Source organism: Mesoplodon mirus, assembly GCF_964341445.2.
Source record: "Mesoplodon mirus genome assembly, chromosome: 3".
Lineage (NCBI taxonomy): Eukaryota > Metazoa > Chordata > Mammalia > Artiodactyla > Ziphiidae > Mesoplodon > Mesoplodon mirus.
Window position 1 is genome coordinate 153,848,303 of NC_138978.1, and position 16,950 is coordinate 153,865,252.

The 16,950-nt window shown below is 36.2% G+C and overlaps 1 protein-coding gene across 6 annotated transcripts in view; it reads left to right on the forward strand.

The window, feature by feature from the left end:
- The window catches only part of RPS6KC1 (ribosomal protein S6 kinase C1), a 197,708-nt gene that overhangs the window by 147,117 nt on the left and 33,641 nt on the right, over positions 1 to 16,950 (forward strand). For 3 of the 6 annotated variants that reach the window (XM_082616020.1, XM_082616022.1, XM_082616021.1), the window contains 5 exons: positions 1,721 to 1,809; positions 2,400 to 2,447; positions 3,669 to 3,801; positions 13,021 to 14,616; positions 14,888 to 14,977. In XM_082616020.1, coding sequence (XP_082472146.1) covers positions 2,412 to 2,447; positions 3,669 to 3,801; positions 13,021 to 14,616; positions 14,888 to 14,977 — 1,855 coding nt within the window. In that variant the 5' untranslated portion in view covers positions 1,721 to 1,809; positions 2,400 to 2,411. The remainder of the gene's footprint in view (positions 1 to 1,720; positions 1,810 to 2,399; positions 2,448 to 3,668; positions 3,802 to 13,020; positions 14,617 to 14,887; positions 14,978 to 16,950) is intronic. The other 3 variants (XM_082616018.1, XM_082616019.1, XM_082616023.1) reach the window with 2 other exon arrangements.

Genomic DNA, 16,950 nt, shown 5'->3' on the forward strand with positions numbered 1-16,950 from the left:
AAGTGTCAGTGACATTTGAGCTGAATATGGAAAGATAAGTGCTTGTTTGATAAGGGGCTGGGTGAACATTTCAGGGAGAAGAAGCAATAATAGTGATAGCAATAATAGTAATAACTGGCTGTACCAAGCAAGTTTAAAGATTATCTCACTGAAATTCTCACAAATGGTAGATACTATTATTATCTACCGTTATAGCTTCTACAGATGAAGCTATAGTATCTTCACATATGGAGTAGGAATGGTAAAACTATCTTATTGGGTAATTGAAAGAATTAACAATGATTACACATGACTAAAGCATAGCACATATTAAACACTTAAAACATGGTAGGCGAAAGAGAGTAGAAGGTGGAGGAGAGAAATACTTAGGAGGTAGAATTGACTGGACTTGGGCACTGGTTATGAAGGTGGGGGGCAGGGGAGAATTCACGGTGACTTAGGGAGCTTTTTGATTGGGGGGGGTTCCATGGGTGGTGGTGTTATTCAATATGGTGAGAGGTGAAGCGGGGTTTTGTTTTAGTTTTAGTGGGGACAGGGCTTTGGGAAGAGGAAGAGATGAGTTTAGGAGGTATCTGTGGGAATATTCAATTGAAATTAAATGGAGTTAAATAGTATAGGTCAAGCACTCAGAAGAGGGGTCAAAGTTGAAGTTGTCACTATTACTTCAAATTCATCAGGTCTTAAACGGGTTCCTCTTTGTAACTCCCGTTTCTTCTCACCATTCTTTATTTATTTATGTATTTATTTATGTATGTATGTATTTATTTAACATCATTATTGAGGTATAATTGCTTTACATTGTTGTGTTAGTTGCTGCTGTATAACAAAGTGAATCAGCTGTATGTATACATATATCTCCATATCGCCTCCCTCTTGTGTCTCCCTCCCACCCTCCCTATCCCGCCCCTCTGGGTGGTCACAAAGCACCGAGCTGCTCTCCCTGTGCTATGTGACTGCTTCCCACTAGCTATCTATTTTACATTTGGTAGTGTATATAAGTCCATGCCACTCTCTCACTTTGTCTCAGCTTCCCTTCCCCCCTCCCCGTGTCCTCAAGTCCATTCTCTACATCTGCATCTTTATTCCTGTCCTGACCCTAGGTTCTTCAGAACACTTTTTTTTTTTTTAGATTCTATATATATATGTGTGTTAGCATATGGTATTTGTTTTTCTCTTTCTGACCATTCTTTTATTTTTCTAAGCTTAATATCTTCTTTTACCCTTGACTCCCAGCTCTCTGGAGGGGGTGGGGAAAAAAAGCCCTGTTTACTGTGTTTGCAGATTTCTGTGGTGTAAATTCTCCTGCCATGGCCCATTTCGGACTCTGGCTGCTTTTGTGCTACAACAGCGGAGTTGAATAGCTGCAACAGAGACCGTGTGGGCCTGCCAAGCCTTAAATATTTACTACCTGCATCTTTACAGGAAAAGTTTGCCAACCTCTGCTATAGTGTTTCTCCAAAATGATAAGATTAACATAATATAAAATATATAATATAAATATTTAAATGTTTATAAAACATAAACTATAAATATAAATATTAATATGGTAGCATAATTCCCTATCTCTATTCACTCTTTTTTTCACCAGGGTGGGTGCAGGGGGAGTGGATAGTTTGAGGGGGCAATGTGTGAGATTATGAGGGGTCTTGAGGTCATTGTTTTGAATGTGTGCTTTTTCTCTGAATGAGAAGTGACATGATATAACTTATGTTTTTAAAAGCAAACCCTGCCTGCTATTTTGAGAATAGACCATAGGGCAGCAAAGATGGAAGCAGAGAAATCTGTTGGGACACCATTGTTATAATCCAGGTAAATCTTTGTTTCATTCAGGGTAATAGCTGTGGAAGTGGTGAGGTGAGTTCAGATTCTGGATACAATTTGAAGATAGAGCTGGCAGGATTTGCTGATGGGAAAAGAGGAGTTAAGGATGAGTCCAGGATGGAGAAGTAGCACCAGAAGGGTGCCTTGGGTTAGAGCCTGGGTTATTGAGATCACATTGTAACAAATTGCTACATTAGAGGTTTTAGGAAGAAAACTGAGACTTCAATTTCTGTAAAAAATAATTTTTTAAAAACTTTTTTTAAACCATATATGTTTCTTGAGGAAAAGTTCTTTTTCTAAAATAGTTCTTCCTTTTAAGAAATATATTTTAAAATAAATCTAGGAAAATGTAGTAGTGTTTCTAAAATATGGCATTTTTAGAAAGGAAACACACTTTTAGATAAGACTGTTTTAATCCTGTGATTTGGCAACTTAAAAAAAAATCAATTCAGAAATTAACAATTTTGGCAGAGTCAATTTCAACACTTCCCCCAAACCTTTAAAGTATAGTTTCAAAAAGTTATGAGTTCATGTTTCATTGTATTGTAAATAGGTTATTACTCATGTCTTTTATGTAGGTTTTACTTGTAATGGATACAAGGACAGAACAGACATTCATTCTAAAAGTAAGTAGAATTTTTCTGTTTAATGAATTTAGAAATTTATTTTCAAATTTTGCTTCTGAAAGAAAATATTTAATTTTTTCTGGGTGTTTGAATGTTCTTTTATGTTTGCAGTGATCTGTATTTATTTTACTTTGTGTCCTTCCATCACAGTGGATAAATACTCTATAGCATACATTTAAAAAGAGGCTTAGGTTATAGAGTATGGAGGAAATAATTTGGATAAGTTGAAGACTCATTTTATGCTGCTTAAATGTATAGTGTATAATTTAAATGCATCTCTAGTACATTTTGAATAATATGTGAAGACCACATGCAATCATACCTTTGATTATGATTATAGTTCTTAAGACCTGAAATTTTGCCTTAAAGTCTTTGTTACAGGTATTTGGGAAAGTGTTATCTACATCCCTGGCCCTGTCTTTTTTCTAAATTCAATTTTGATTCTCTGTATTACTCAGTTTGTAATTAAATGAATAAAGGAAGAAAACCCCCTCAATTTTGTAATTTCAAAATCATATTTGAAGTGGATTGTGATAGTACATATTCTAAAAATATCCTAATTTAAGCATTTCCACGGCATCCAGAATTAATGAATTTCAGATTAGTTTTATATTTTTCTGATATTTTTCTTTTACTTATCAGCATGGCAGTTGGTCACCTTGACATATACTGAAATAAATTTCTTTTTATGAGTATACTCTATCACTGGCATTTTCTTAGATTTTTAAACCAGGATATGACAGCAGAAACTACACATACCTTGTTCCTTTGGAGAAAACTTAAAATGATATTTGTACTTTTTTGGAATAGAATTTTAAAACTGCCCGTTTAATCTAGGAATGCCTTTTGTGTCTCAGGAATTTGAATTGATCTCACGATGTCTACTGCTTTAAAGATATACATAAGTAAAATAAAACTTAAGAAAAGGTCATAGAGAAATAACTGTGTGTCATCCTGATGACTTAGTTTGAGAGCATCTCTAATAAAAACACTGACCCACGTAATTGATTTTAATGGCAGCTTTGTGGCATCTTCCGTTCTCTGGATTCACGCCAGATGCCATCAGCAGAGCCTCCAGGGACTGAGGGGCATAGAGCAGCAGATGAGTGGTTTCTCTGAAGCCCAGGGTAACTCGGATAGATTAGTTTGGTTGATAAACACAGAGCACAGCAGGCTCCAAAGGCAACTGAGGGTACAACTGACCTTTTTGTTCTCTGTCAGGGTCTAAGGAAAAGCAGTGAATACAGCAGGAACAGAAAGACCATCATCCCCCGCTGTGTGCCCAACATGGTGTGTCTGCACAAGTACATCATTTCTGAGGAGTCGGTATTTCTTGTGCTGCAGCATGTGGAAGGTTAGTTTGTAGTTTAAATTGTTTGTGGAGTGAAGAATGTCACCTGCTTAGCTTTTTAGTTTCTATAATGTCCTTCTTACTTCTGTCATTACTTGAGCGGATAAAACATAAGAAACACGTGTGAGAAATTGTTTCCTTATTCCTCTGTTCTCCCTCCCTAGTTTGAGTTGTGAGGGAGAATGAAAGCCCAGGCGAGAGGCAGATTTCATTTGAACTGTAGTAACATTCTTAGGTATACTTAACTACTTACTCGTAGGATTGGTCCGATATGATGAGAACTTTAATGCACATGTGTGCTAAGAGAACTAAGTTTTATTTTAGGGATTTCTCTTGTTTTCTGCTGAGAAGATACACTAATGTTAGATGACAAAATGAAGAGCATCCCCTGAAGAATTAATTAATTACCCCCTCTTTTAGAAGGCATAGGTATTTGCTTAACATTTGACATTACCTAGTTATTCTGATCTGGGTTTTTACGAATACAGACACTGGCATCACATATGGGGACAAAGCAAAGGCACAGTGCTCTGCCTTCAAACTATGAAATTTCAGCTCTTAGTAAAGGGAACAGGTGGCAAAAAATTACTGTATTTTGGTTTGTTTTTGCCCTTTAACACCTAAATTTAAATAAAGAGTCTTTTATGTAGAATGAACACAGCACATAAATATTAATCCACAAAATAAATATCGCCTTTTAGCTTTTGAGAGGTGTTCTTAAAATAATAAAGAAAATTAAAATTATTTTCCATATTTCTTGAAGGCGTTGTTATTTTAACATTACTGAGAATAAAGAATTACTGTGCTTTAGTAATAGGCCTAACATTTGAATTGAATGCATTTTCCCAGGAAAATGAGTCATTGCTTTGTGGAATGAGGTCTCGTATGATAACTAATGTAAGATTTTTGGCGGGGGCAATAAACTATTAATATTGTTTATTATGAAGTACAGCACAAGATAACTACAGATGGAGGGAAGACCTCCATATGTAGTATTTGATAGGAAATTCAGAAGGGGCTCCGTGGTCTCTCAGGTATTAAGAGAGTTAATTGCGTGTGTGAATTGGATAACTAATTCACCTTTGTTCAGATATTATAGACAGCTTTTATCCGAGGATACCAGTGCATTACAGACATTATTGAATTAGAGGTCATGTCATCTGATAGCGAAATACAGCCACCTCTTGTGGGAACAAAATAACTTGCGTAGTAATAATCCATAATAATTTAGAACAAGGTCAGTAGGATGAATGTAATTATAGTCAATATTCTATTACCCAGTGTGGATTACTCATGTTGGAGATTATCTGTGGCAAATTTTCAATCCTAGTGTACCTCTGCTATTTGCAGCTTCCTCTTCCTGTTTTTCCTTTTCCTTCTCCAAATACAGTACTTCATTTTTTCTTGTGCCATCTTCTCACCTTCTCTTATACTTCCCAAAGCTGATATTTCAACCAATTTTACTTTGTTACTATAGAAAATGTTTGTAATATGCTTTAAAGCCATAGACATGTGGCTTTCAAATTTTCCACTGTTTTAGATTATCTTTACCAAGTCTCTTTCCTTTATTGTTGACCATGCCTGACTTTGAATGGTTACATGACCATAGAATTTGTTCTGGATTATTTAAACTTGGGGGGTGGGCAGGAATCTCTTTTGACTACTCATTTCAGGTGTTTATTGTTTAATTTTAAGAAGATTTTATAATACAAATATATTGGATTATGGTGTAAATAGGGACTCTGGATTCATTTAATATTCAGCTAATTTATTGAGCATGTACTATCAGGCTTTCTTTTAGGTGAACAAAACAGGAAAAGAGTCTGACTTTTTGAAACTTACATTCTTCTTGTGGAGAGTCAAACAGAAAAACAAAAGCATGATAATATTGGCTAATAATAGGGACCATACTCATCTTTAACACAGAGAGCTCTAATCGAGAATGACTGGGGGACTACTTTAGACGAGTTAGTCAAGGAAGCCCGCTCTAAGAAGGTGACATTTAAGAGGAGTTCTGAATGACAAAAGAAATAACTGTTTGGATGTAAGGGGCAAACCCATTCTAGGTATAGGGATCAGTATAAGAAATCGAAGGCAAAAAGAAACTTGCAATGTTTGATGAACAAGAAAGGAGACCATTCAGTTGGAGTCTGGTAGGTGAAGACAGTGGTGGTATATGAAGCTATTGGAGAAGCAGGCAGGGGCACGGTAAGGGCTTTGGCTTTCATTCAAGTGCATTGGGAGACCATTGGACATTTTAAGCAGTGACAATATCTGCTCTACATTTAAGGAAATCACTCTGACTGTTGTATGTGGAATGGATTATAGAAAGGCAAGAGGAGAAGCAATGAAGGGTAATAAAGTAGTCTGGGCAAGAGTTGATGATGGCATGGCCTTCTGGGATACTTGTGGAGTTGCTGTGAGGGTAGTCAGTGGGACCTGTGATGGATTTGAGGTTAGGGAGAGAAGAATCTAGGATAATTTCCTGGATTTGGCATGAGCAGTCAAGTGAACTGGCTGATGGACAGTGTGTTATCTTTTTACATGTCAGTGATACTTTCTTTGTTACCTCTGTGAATTAGGAGGTTGTACATATATCATAAAAACTTCACTTTCATATACGTGAATAGCTATTACTAAAAAAGTAAACACTGAAGAATTGTTTTCTCCATAATATGAATCCTTGAATATTTATGATTTGGGCTTTAACTTCCCTTTGCTTAACAGAACTATTCATGATTCACATGAGTCTCTTGGACTAATTTTCATAACATTTTTAATTCATTCATTTAGAAATATATGGAGTGCTCTCTGGGATATAGGCTTAGTTCTAACATGGCAGTGAGCAAAATAAAGACTCTGTCCACATGGAGCTTGCAGTATAGAGGCAGAACAGACAGTAAGCAAATACATAAGTAAATATATGAGGGAATGCCAGAAGGGTGAGTTGGGGGTTGTTATTTTATAGAGAGTGGTCACCTTATTAAGAAGGAGACATTTGGCCAATGACCTGAGGGAAATGAGAGAGGGAGCAGATGTGGACATGGGAGGGAAGAGTATCTTGGCAAGAGGGAACAAGTACATAGGCCTGGAGGCAAGAGTGTATTTGCTGTACAAGAAACAGCAAGGTCAAGTGTGGCTGGAGCAGAATGGGAAGAGTGGTAGGAAATGGTATCAGAGAAGTGGGGAGGCAGGTGAGCAGATCCGGTGTGGTCTTCTAGGCCACTTTAAGAACATAGTTTTTATTCTGAATGGATAGGAAGACCCTGGGGGATATTGAGCAGAGCAGTGACAAGGTAGGGATTACTCTGGTTGCTTGGTGGAAAATAGAATCTAGGAGGGCAAACTCGAAAGCAGGGAGACCAGTTTGGAGGTTGTTGCAGCACTCCAGGTGAAATCGACACTGGCTTCCACAAAGCATTAGTGGTGGAGGTGGTGAGAAATGCTTATTAGATTCTGAACACATTCTGAAGGTAGAACTGAAATGATTCTGCCTTGTATGACTCCATGGTTTTGGGCTTAAGTAACTGAAAGAATGGTTTCCATTTACTAAGATGAGGAAAGCTGTGGGAGGAGTAGATTTAGAGGGAAAAACCAGAGATTCAGTGCTGGACATGTGAGTTTGAGATGCTTATTAAATTTCCAGGTGGTGTTGAGTAGGCAGTTGGATATGCCAGACAGGATTTTAGGAGAGAGGTTTAAAATGTTTATTGTTCCTATTAATGGATTTCTTATTTTAACTCTGTTTGAAGAAGAAAAGGTGGGAGAAACAAATGTATTCAGTCAAGGCTATATGTGTTATTAAAACTTTAAGTTCGTAAGATTAGGGATTATGATTCATCATATATATATATATATCCCAGCATTTATAGGAATGCTTGGTACATAGAAGGTGCTCAGTGTATAACTGCTCAATACTGACTAAGAAAAGATGAATGACTAGGTTACAAGAAAGTGATTGGAAAAGCTTCCGAGGAAATAGGTGGGGGATGGGAAAGAGTTTCTCCTCAAGTTAAGAGGGGACCAAAGGGATGAAATGATTCTCTTTTTATTAACTAGTTTTAAAAAAAACATTATAAAACTAATATAGAAAGAAATTCGTACCAGATGGAAGTATATAAAGTAGAAATAAAAATTCTTCCTCCTTATTCACTTTAATGCCCATTTCTATTCTCTAGAAATAGGGTGAACGTTTCCAGAAATTTCCTGTGTATATAAACATATACTTCTCCCCCCACCTGTCTGATTTAAAAAATATATATTTACTTATTTTTATTCATTTGGTTGCGTGAGGTCTTAGTTGCAGCACGTGGGCTCCTTAGTAGCAGCTCCAAGGGCTCCTTAGTTGCAGTTTGCCAGCTCCTTAGTTGCATTGTGTGGACTCCTTAGTTGTGGCACACGAACCCTCAGCCGTGGCATGCACGTGGGATCTAGTTCCCTGACCAGGGATCGAACCCACACCCCTGCATTGGGAGCATGGAGTCCTATCCACTGCGCCACCAGGAAAGTCCCTGTTTTTTAAAAACATAAATTCACTTTACATATTGTTCTGTAGCTTGCTTTTCCCCCGACCCTAACAGTGTACTTCAGACATCTTTCCTTATCAGTACATATAGGTGTCCACTGAGAGAGGCGGTATAGTATAGTGATTAAAAAGAAGGATCTTAGGGCTTCCCTGGTAGCGCAGTGGTTAAGAATCCGCCTGCCAATGCAGGGGATGTGGGTTCGAGCCCTGGTCTGGGAAGATCCCACATGCCACGGAGTACCTAAACCCGTGAGCCACAGCTACAGAAGCCCACATGCCTAGAGCCCGTGCTCCACAACAAGAGAAGCCACTGCAATGAGAAGCCCGTGCACCGCAACGAAGAGTAGCCCCCGCTCGCCACAGCTAGAGAAAGCCCACGCACAGCAACAACGAAGACCCAACGCAGCCAAAAATAAATAAATAATTAAATAAAAATTAAGGGGGGGGAGAAAAAGAAGGATCTTAGAGCCAGACTATGTTAGCTTGAAGGCTGGCTCACAATTTACTAGTTGTGTGACCTTGGGCAAATTATTTAGCCTTTCTATACCTCTGTTTCCTTATTTGTAAAACAGGGATAATAAGAATTACATAATAATTATGTAATTAACTAATAATTACATAGTGTAGATGTGAGGGTAGATGTGGGGATTAAATAGTTGGTATATGTAAAGCACTTATAATAGTGCCTAGTACATGGTAGACACTAAGTATTTGCAATATTGCTGTTTGTTTATTTTTGAATACATACAAGGTATTTGGTTGTGCAGATTTACCATAATTGATTTAAGTAGTCCCCTGTCTACTGTTGTTTAAATTGTTTCCAGTACTTGTCCCTATATATGTGCATTTTTTAAAATTTTGTTTTGTTTTGAGAATTATTTGTAAGAAAAATTTCTTGAAGTAGAATTGCTGGGTCAAAAGATGATTTTTGATCATGGGTCCATCAATATTTTATCATATGTATTAAATTTAAATTCCAATTCTGGTCAAGTAAATTGAAAAGATTTTCTTTGTAATCCTGCAGAAAACCAATAGATGAAAATCTAAAGAGAGACAAAAAGAGTTTTTATTAAACCTTATGGATTGCTATTTTCATAGCTTAAAGTAGCTAATATATGTAATTTTATGTGCTTCAACAGGGCTTAGAAAAGTATCATTTATATTCTTAGAGTATTAAAAATTATAAATATTTTAGATATTTTCTATTTATATTTTGTGATTTAGCAATAACAGGATTTTTTTAGGTTAATATTATTAATGTTACAATAATAATGTTGACATTTGTGTAAGTTTGTGTATTAGGCCTGATCTTAACTCTAGAAAGTAGAACTCAGCTTCTGTGGAAAGAAACTTCATGGGAATTATGTATTTTTGTAAGTTATGTGGTTTTCATGATTTTGTAATTGAAAAAAGTATGTCATAGGACCAAATTTTTGTTTCTGTAGCTCCACATTGAGCATTAAATCTAACTTGGCCCCCAAAAAGGAATGGAAAGAGCTAAAACAGTTTTTTTCTCTCTTGAAAATGCACAGTTTTTATACTTCACATTAGAGTACTTTTTTAGGCTAGTAACAAATTTCCATAGAGAAAATACCAACAATTACATTAAAAAATTTTTAATCTAATAATGAAAAGAATGGAATTAAATAAGATGCCATGTTTGATTAATCAAATTGGTAAACTTGCTAATATCCAATATAGGTAAGATGCTATGAAGATGACACTAATACATGTTGCTTGTAGGAGTGGATTCTGGTACAGCTTTTCTGTAAAGCAATTTAATGACACATATCAGAAGCATTAAAGATATTCATACTTTCTGACCTAGCACTTTCATTTCTGGTGTTGTGTCCTGATGAAATAATCAGAGGTGTTAAGTATTTGTAAGCTAAAGTATACATTATTTTAATTCTAATAATAAAAGACTAGAAGCAACTTAGATGTTCAACAACAGAGGAACATTTAAACACACCATATCTATCTATCTCATGGATATGCTATATAGCCTTTCAAGTTCATATTCTCATGAAATTAGAAAATGTTTATGATAAGATGTTAGTTGTGAAAAGTCAGAAGATAAATGTACTAATGGTTAATAGTGTTTATGGGTGATTTATATATTCTGAATTTTTTGCTGTTCTGTGTTCTTTTCTATATTAAATTTTTTAAAAATAATAAAACCATGTATCTGTTTTAGAATAAGAAGAAAGTATGACCAAAAATAATGACATTTTTAATTTGTATAAACTTTTCCTAAGGTTTTCAAAAAATTTGTAAAGATGTCATCTTTTTATAACTCAATTTAATAAATATTTAATTCCTATTATTTTACATGCTAGACAGAATCCTCTCCTTGCAGTTATGAAGACCCTGCAGTATGATAAAAGAACTAATGAACACATAAAAGTAATATTAGTATGAAATACAATGTTGTAAATGTCATAAGAGGGATGAAGTGATACAGAGGATTCTGGGAAGATAGGAGTTGTATACAGTGAGGGTATGTAAAAAAAACTGATAAAAGAAAACAAATTCTGAAGGACCTTCAAGAATGGGTAGGACTTTGACAAGCAGATATTGGGGAAACTAATAGGAAAGACAATTCTAAGTGGTAGGTATAGTTTGAGCAAAAGCCCAGCATGGGTTATATGTGGAGAAATTCTATTCAGATGAAATGTGTGATGAGTTGAGGGAGAGGAACAAATTATGGGTTGATACTGTATTACTAAGGGTCCAAATGCCTATATGGAGTTGGTACATTGTTCAGTAGGTGGGCGGGGTGGGGGTAGGGTTTGGGTTCTTGAAGAAATGACATGATAAGATCTGTGCTAAAATGGAAGATTACTTGGGCAGCAGTTAGTATGATAGAGTGATACAGGAAGGACTGAAAGTAGTGGTCTAGTTGTAGCTATAACATTATTCCAGGAAACACAGAGTGGTCAAAGGAATTAAAAGAAGAGGAAGACTGTGGGAAACATGGGTAGATCTTATAGGACTTAGAAACTTGTCAGATATAGGAAGAACAAAGGAGAGAAAATAGTCCAAGTTTTTGTGCCTCAGTAGCTCTGAAGTCAGAAAGAAGAAGTGATTTGGGGAGCAAAAATAAAGAATTTAAGCACATTCAATTTTAGATTTGAGCAGCTCATCCAGGTTGAATTAGCCTAAGAATAATGCAACTTTTCTTAGAACTTTACTAGGTACTGTTCCTTGCTGATCACTGGAACTTTACAGCTACAGATAGTGTCTCCTTTGTGATGGCGTATCCCATTCTGATAAGTTACGATTTGAGTTAACAAGCATTGAGTGAATGCCTATCATGTCCTGCACACTGTATAGGCAGTAGATATATAAAGATGAAAAAGACTTAGTCCTGTCCTCACAGTAGGACAGTTGAACAATATACATCATTTTATTTGGACTGCATACAAGAACCCCAGCTTCAGGGCAGGCATTACTGTTAGTGTGCCACAATGGAGGTATTTGTGATAAGAGGAATGTGGTTATTGTTGTCAAAAGAATCAAAAAAGATGGAATCGATGCATAGCTTCTTTTGTGTGTGAGTGAGTGAATTTCAAAGCCATATATGAATCTTTAAACTTTAGTTTGAATATGGAGAAATATGAGACACCGAGTATAATCTAGTGATGACAGAAAGTTAGTTAAGAAGAAGCAAGAGGGAAGTTAAACACCACAATGTTCTATACCACTAATTATTATCAAAATGGGATAAGATTGTTAACTAGATCACTGGTAGAAGAAGATGTCTGAGTATCCTAGGATTAATATTATGGCAGTTACCCTTTATAGCATTACTCTATGCTGGGCACAGTATTGGGCGCTTTATGTATTTATTGAGTTCCTCTAAATGAAATGAAATGCCAAGGAGAGAAAGATATTTTGGATGCGTCCATTGACCTTTTTACACATATAATTGACTGTCAGTGATTATTTCCCCTAAGATTTAGTTCCCCTTGGTATATGATATTTAATAATGACATTTAAAAATGTGCTGAAAAAAGTTGCTTTCTCCTTATTAGTACAGGGTTTCATTTTTAATGTATTATTTCCTATTTTGGGGAGCAATAGTTATATCTTTACAAAGTATGCTCCCACAATTACTGTTTTTAAGATTTCTGAATCAAATTTCACTATTCTTTTTTTTTTTTTTTTTTTTTTTTGTAATACTGTTTCTAGTCAGTAGAGCTTCAGTGGCCATGCTTGAAAAAATTATTAATAAACAGAGCAGAACATAGATGTTTCTAGAGTAAATTATGTTTAACTTTAAAGTAGAATTTTAGCTGTGAAATTTCATACTAGTATTTGTTATAACCAATTTCTCTTCAAAGGAAGAAATAGGTTGTCATTTAAAAAATAATTGATATTAGGAGATATGCTTGAAACTGTACTCACCAGTCAGCAATAATAAGAAAGCATTTTATTCAGTTATTTAGTTTTTTTTTTCATTGCAAAAATTTTATTTAGACTCTTTGTTGTCGTGAATCCCAAATCCAAGCTCGACTATTCTTCAAGAAGGCATTTTGTTAAATTGCTTCTTACACTATACTTGACATTAATGGGTATCATTGACTTGCTTTTGATTGATTATTAGAATACTTTTTGTTTTTCTAATGGCTTCAATAAGTAACCATTAATTTGGTGTTCTTAATTTTTTTTTTTTTGGTTATGCTTATTCACAGGTGGCAAACTCTGGTCATATATCAGTAAGTTTCTAAACAGAAGTCCCGAAGAAAGCTTTGACATCGAAGCAGTGAAAAAATCTTCACTTGCTAAAGTTCAACTGCAACAGCCAACATCTAGTCCTCAGGACAGCAGCAGCTTTGAATCCAGAGAAAGTGATGGTGGAGCCATGCTTAAAGTTCTGCCTTTGAAGACTAGTCTTACTCCAAGCTCTCAGGATGATAGCAACCAAGATGATGATGGGCAAGACAGCTCTCCAAAATGGCCAGATTCTGGCTCAAGTTCAGAAGAAGAATGTACTACTAGTTATTTAACATTATGCAATGAATATGGGCAAGAAAAGATTGAACCAGGGTCTTTGAATGAGGAGCCTTTCATAAAGACTGAAAGGAATGATGTTGATACCAAAGCTATAGAAAACTTCCCAGAACACCTTGCTGCTGACAGTGACAGCCCCAGCACACAGCTGACAGCCCACGAGCTGAAGTTCTTTCCTGGAGATGATGGCCTGGAAGCAGTTAGTTCTCCAAGAACATCAGATTCCCTCAGTAGATCTAAAAAGAGCCCCATGGAATTCTTTAGAATAGATAGTAAGGATAGCACTAGTGAACTCTTAGGACTTGATTTTGGAGAAAAATTGTATAGTCTAAAGTCAGAACCTTTGAAACCATTCTTCACTTTTTCTGATGGAGACAGCACTTCCAGGAGTTTTAGTACTAGTGAAAGCAAGGTAGAGTTTATAGCTCATGACACCATTAGCAGGGGCTCAGATGACTCAGTCCCGGTTATTTCTTTTAAAGATGCTGCTTTTGATGATGTCAGTGGTACTGATGAAGGAAGGCCTGATCTTCTTGTAAATCTGCCTGGTGAATTGGAGCCAATGAAAGATGGTGCAGCAATGGGACCTACAAAGTTCACACAGACTAATATAGGCATAATAGAAAGTAAACTGTTGGAAACCCCTGATGTTTTATGCCTCAGGCTTAGTACTGAACAGTGCCAAGCACGTGAAGAAAAAGGCACAGAGGAACTGAGTGATCCCTGTGGGTCTAAATCCCATAGTATCACAGAGAAACACTACGCACAGGGAGATCTTGGGATGTTATTTGTAGCAGCTGATGATCATAGTAATGCGGGAGACATGTCTTTGTTACACAGTTCAGACCCTAAGTTTCAAGGACTTAGCTTGGTTGCATCGGCAGTAACAGGAAACAACGCAAAAGAAAGCTTATTCCATATTTCTGACCCACTCTCAGGTGCTAATGAATATAACGTAAATACAGACACTTTAAAAACTGAAGAAGTATTGCTGTTTACAGATCAAACTGATGATTTGGCTAAAGAGGAGCCGACTGTGTTTCAGAGAGACTCTGAGACTAAGGCAGAGAGTGGGTTAGCACTAGAAGGAGACAAGGAAATACATCAGATTTTTGAGGACCTTGATAAAAAATTAGCACTAAACTCCAGGTTTTACATCCCAGAGGGCTGTATTCAAAGATGGGCAGCTGAAATGGTGGTAGCCCTTGATGCTTTACATAGAGAGGGAATTGTGTGCCGCGATTTGAACCCAAACAACATCTTATTGAATGATAGAGGTCAGGAACTTTTGCAAATGCATTTCTTTTTATTCGCTGTTGCTTCCAATTAACTGAGTAGGCGTTTTATCTTGTAATTAGTATCTTCATTTCCTGTCTAGAGCTTCATTATCAGTGCAGCAAATTCACCCCCAGTAATAGCTTCTAGTACTTAATGATGCCATTATTCTTAATGATACTGTTTTTAGCTACAAAAGGAGTAATTACAGTTCACTTCTGCAGAAAATGGAAGAGAAAAATGTTTTGATTTCTCCTGTCGTTTTGTTTTTAGGACACATTCAGCTAACGTATTTTAGCAGGTGGAGTGAGGTTGAAGATTCCTGTGACAGCGATGCCATAGAGAGAATGTACTGTGCCCCAGGTTAGAGCAATCTCCTAAAATGTTTCACTTGGAAAAGTAGTTTGGCAGCTCTCATTTCTTTATTGAAGTTGAATTTTCGCTAGCAGTTGACAATATGTTGGATTTGGTTATCTCTTTAACCCTTTACAAAAGATAATTTGGGGGATAAAATCATTATATAATCCATAGTGTATGTGTGTATGTATATTTATTAGTATATGATGTTAAATGGGTTTATACTTCTCTTAGAACTGGCCATGAATTCGTAGAAATGTCAACTTCTTAGTGTTTAAAAGGACCTTTAAGTATCCTCTTTAACTGGATGATTTTTTTTTAATTTTAGAATTTTATTTTTTTATACAGCAGGTTCTTACTAGTTATCCATTTTATACATATTAGTCTATACATGTCAATCCCAGTCTCCCAATTCATCACACCACCACCACCACCCCTGCCACTTTCCCCCCTTGGTGTCTATACGTTTGTTCTCTACATCTGTGTCTCTTTTTCTGCCCTGCCAACTGGTTCATCTGTACCATTTTTCTAGATTCCACATATATGCATTAATATACAATATTTGTTTTTCTCTTTCTGACTTACTTCACTCTGTATGACAGTCTCTAGATCCATCCACGTCTCTACAAATGACCCAATTTTGTTCCTTTTTATGGCTGAGTAATATTCCATTGTATATATGTACCACATCTTCTTTATCCATTTGTCTATCCATTCATAGTCACAGAGGACTGTCTACTTACTTACTTATTTAATTTTTGGCTCAGTTGGGTCTTTGTTGCCGCACTTGGGCTTTCTCTAGTTGCAGCGAGTGGGGGCTACTCTTCGTTGTGGTGCGTGGGCTTCTCATTGTGGTGGCTTCTCTTGTTGCGGAGCACGGGCTCTAGGCACATGGGCTTCAGTAATTGTGGCACACAGGCTCAGTAGTTGTGGTGCAGGGGCTTAGTTGCTCCACGGCATGTGGGATCTTCCCAGACCAGGGCTGGAACCCCTGTCCCCTGCATTGGCAGGAGGATTCTCAACCACTGCGCCACTAGGGAAGCCCAGTAAATGGATGATTTTTAAGATGTGAGAGGTAGATGACTAAAAGAGTAAAATTCCTAAGGCTAAAAATGGATAAAATTTGAAATAAAAAAAGATGCAATGTTGTGATTTCAGTGATGTGCCATCCTGGCATTTTAGAGCAGATTTTAAAGAGTTCTTTCCATATTTGAGAAATTTTAGGAAGCATATTCTTCTTGTTTTGAAATAACCAAATATTTGACACAACAAGTTTCTCTTACTTTTACTGTATTGTCTTTGTTTTTTTAAATTAGAGATTTATTTCTGGGGGTGTTAGATCCTTTGCTGATAATTATAGGTCTCTTAAGCATATGAATTGGATTTGAGTTAGTTTTTGTCTGTTATCAGTGCAGATGGGGCTGTGTTTGTATCCAAAGTTTGTTCACCTTTTGCCTAGCATTCAGCCTCTTTGAATGGCCAAAGTTGCTTCACTTGTCACCCTCTGGCTTTCAGAGGAGGTTCAAGCTGATTGTATTGACATGATATGCTTAGTTGTTGATTAATACAGTATTTAATGCTTACTAGCAAACCAGCATTATTATTGATGCTAACATTGTTTCCCTGCATAATGGGAAATGATTATAATTAGGATTCAAAGAGCTATATTGTTTTTAGTTACAATTTTCATTGTTAAGAATTATTTCTGTATTGAGAAATAGCACAGATTTTCAGTCTGCAAAGCAAATATACTAAAACTATTTTCTGAAAACAATGATTTAGATTTTCTTCTTACTGTTACACTCTTTTCTTTCCTCTTTCTTCCCCCAAATTAGGATTGTTTGATTTTATTTCTTCCTAGGGGTGATAGAGCATGCCTACATTTTTTTCTTTCTCAAATAGATAATATTATGCTGGCTTTTGAAATCTTATTAGTATGATTTAGTTAATGGGATAACAAAAAATGTCATAGTGAAATC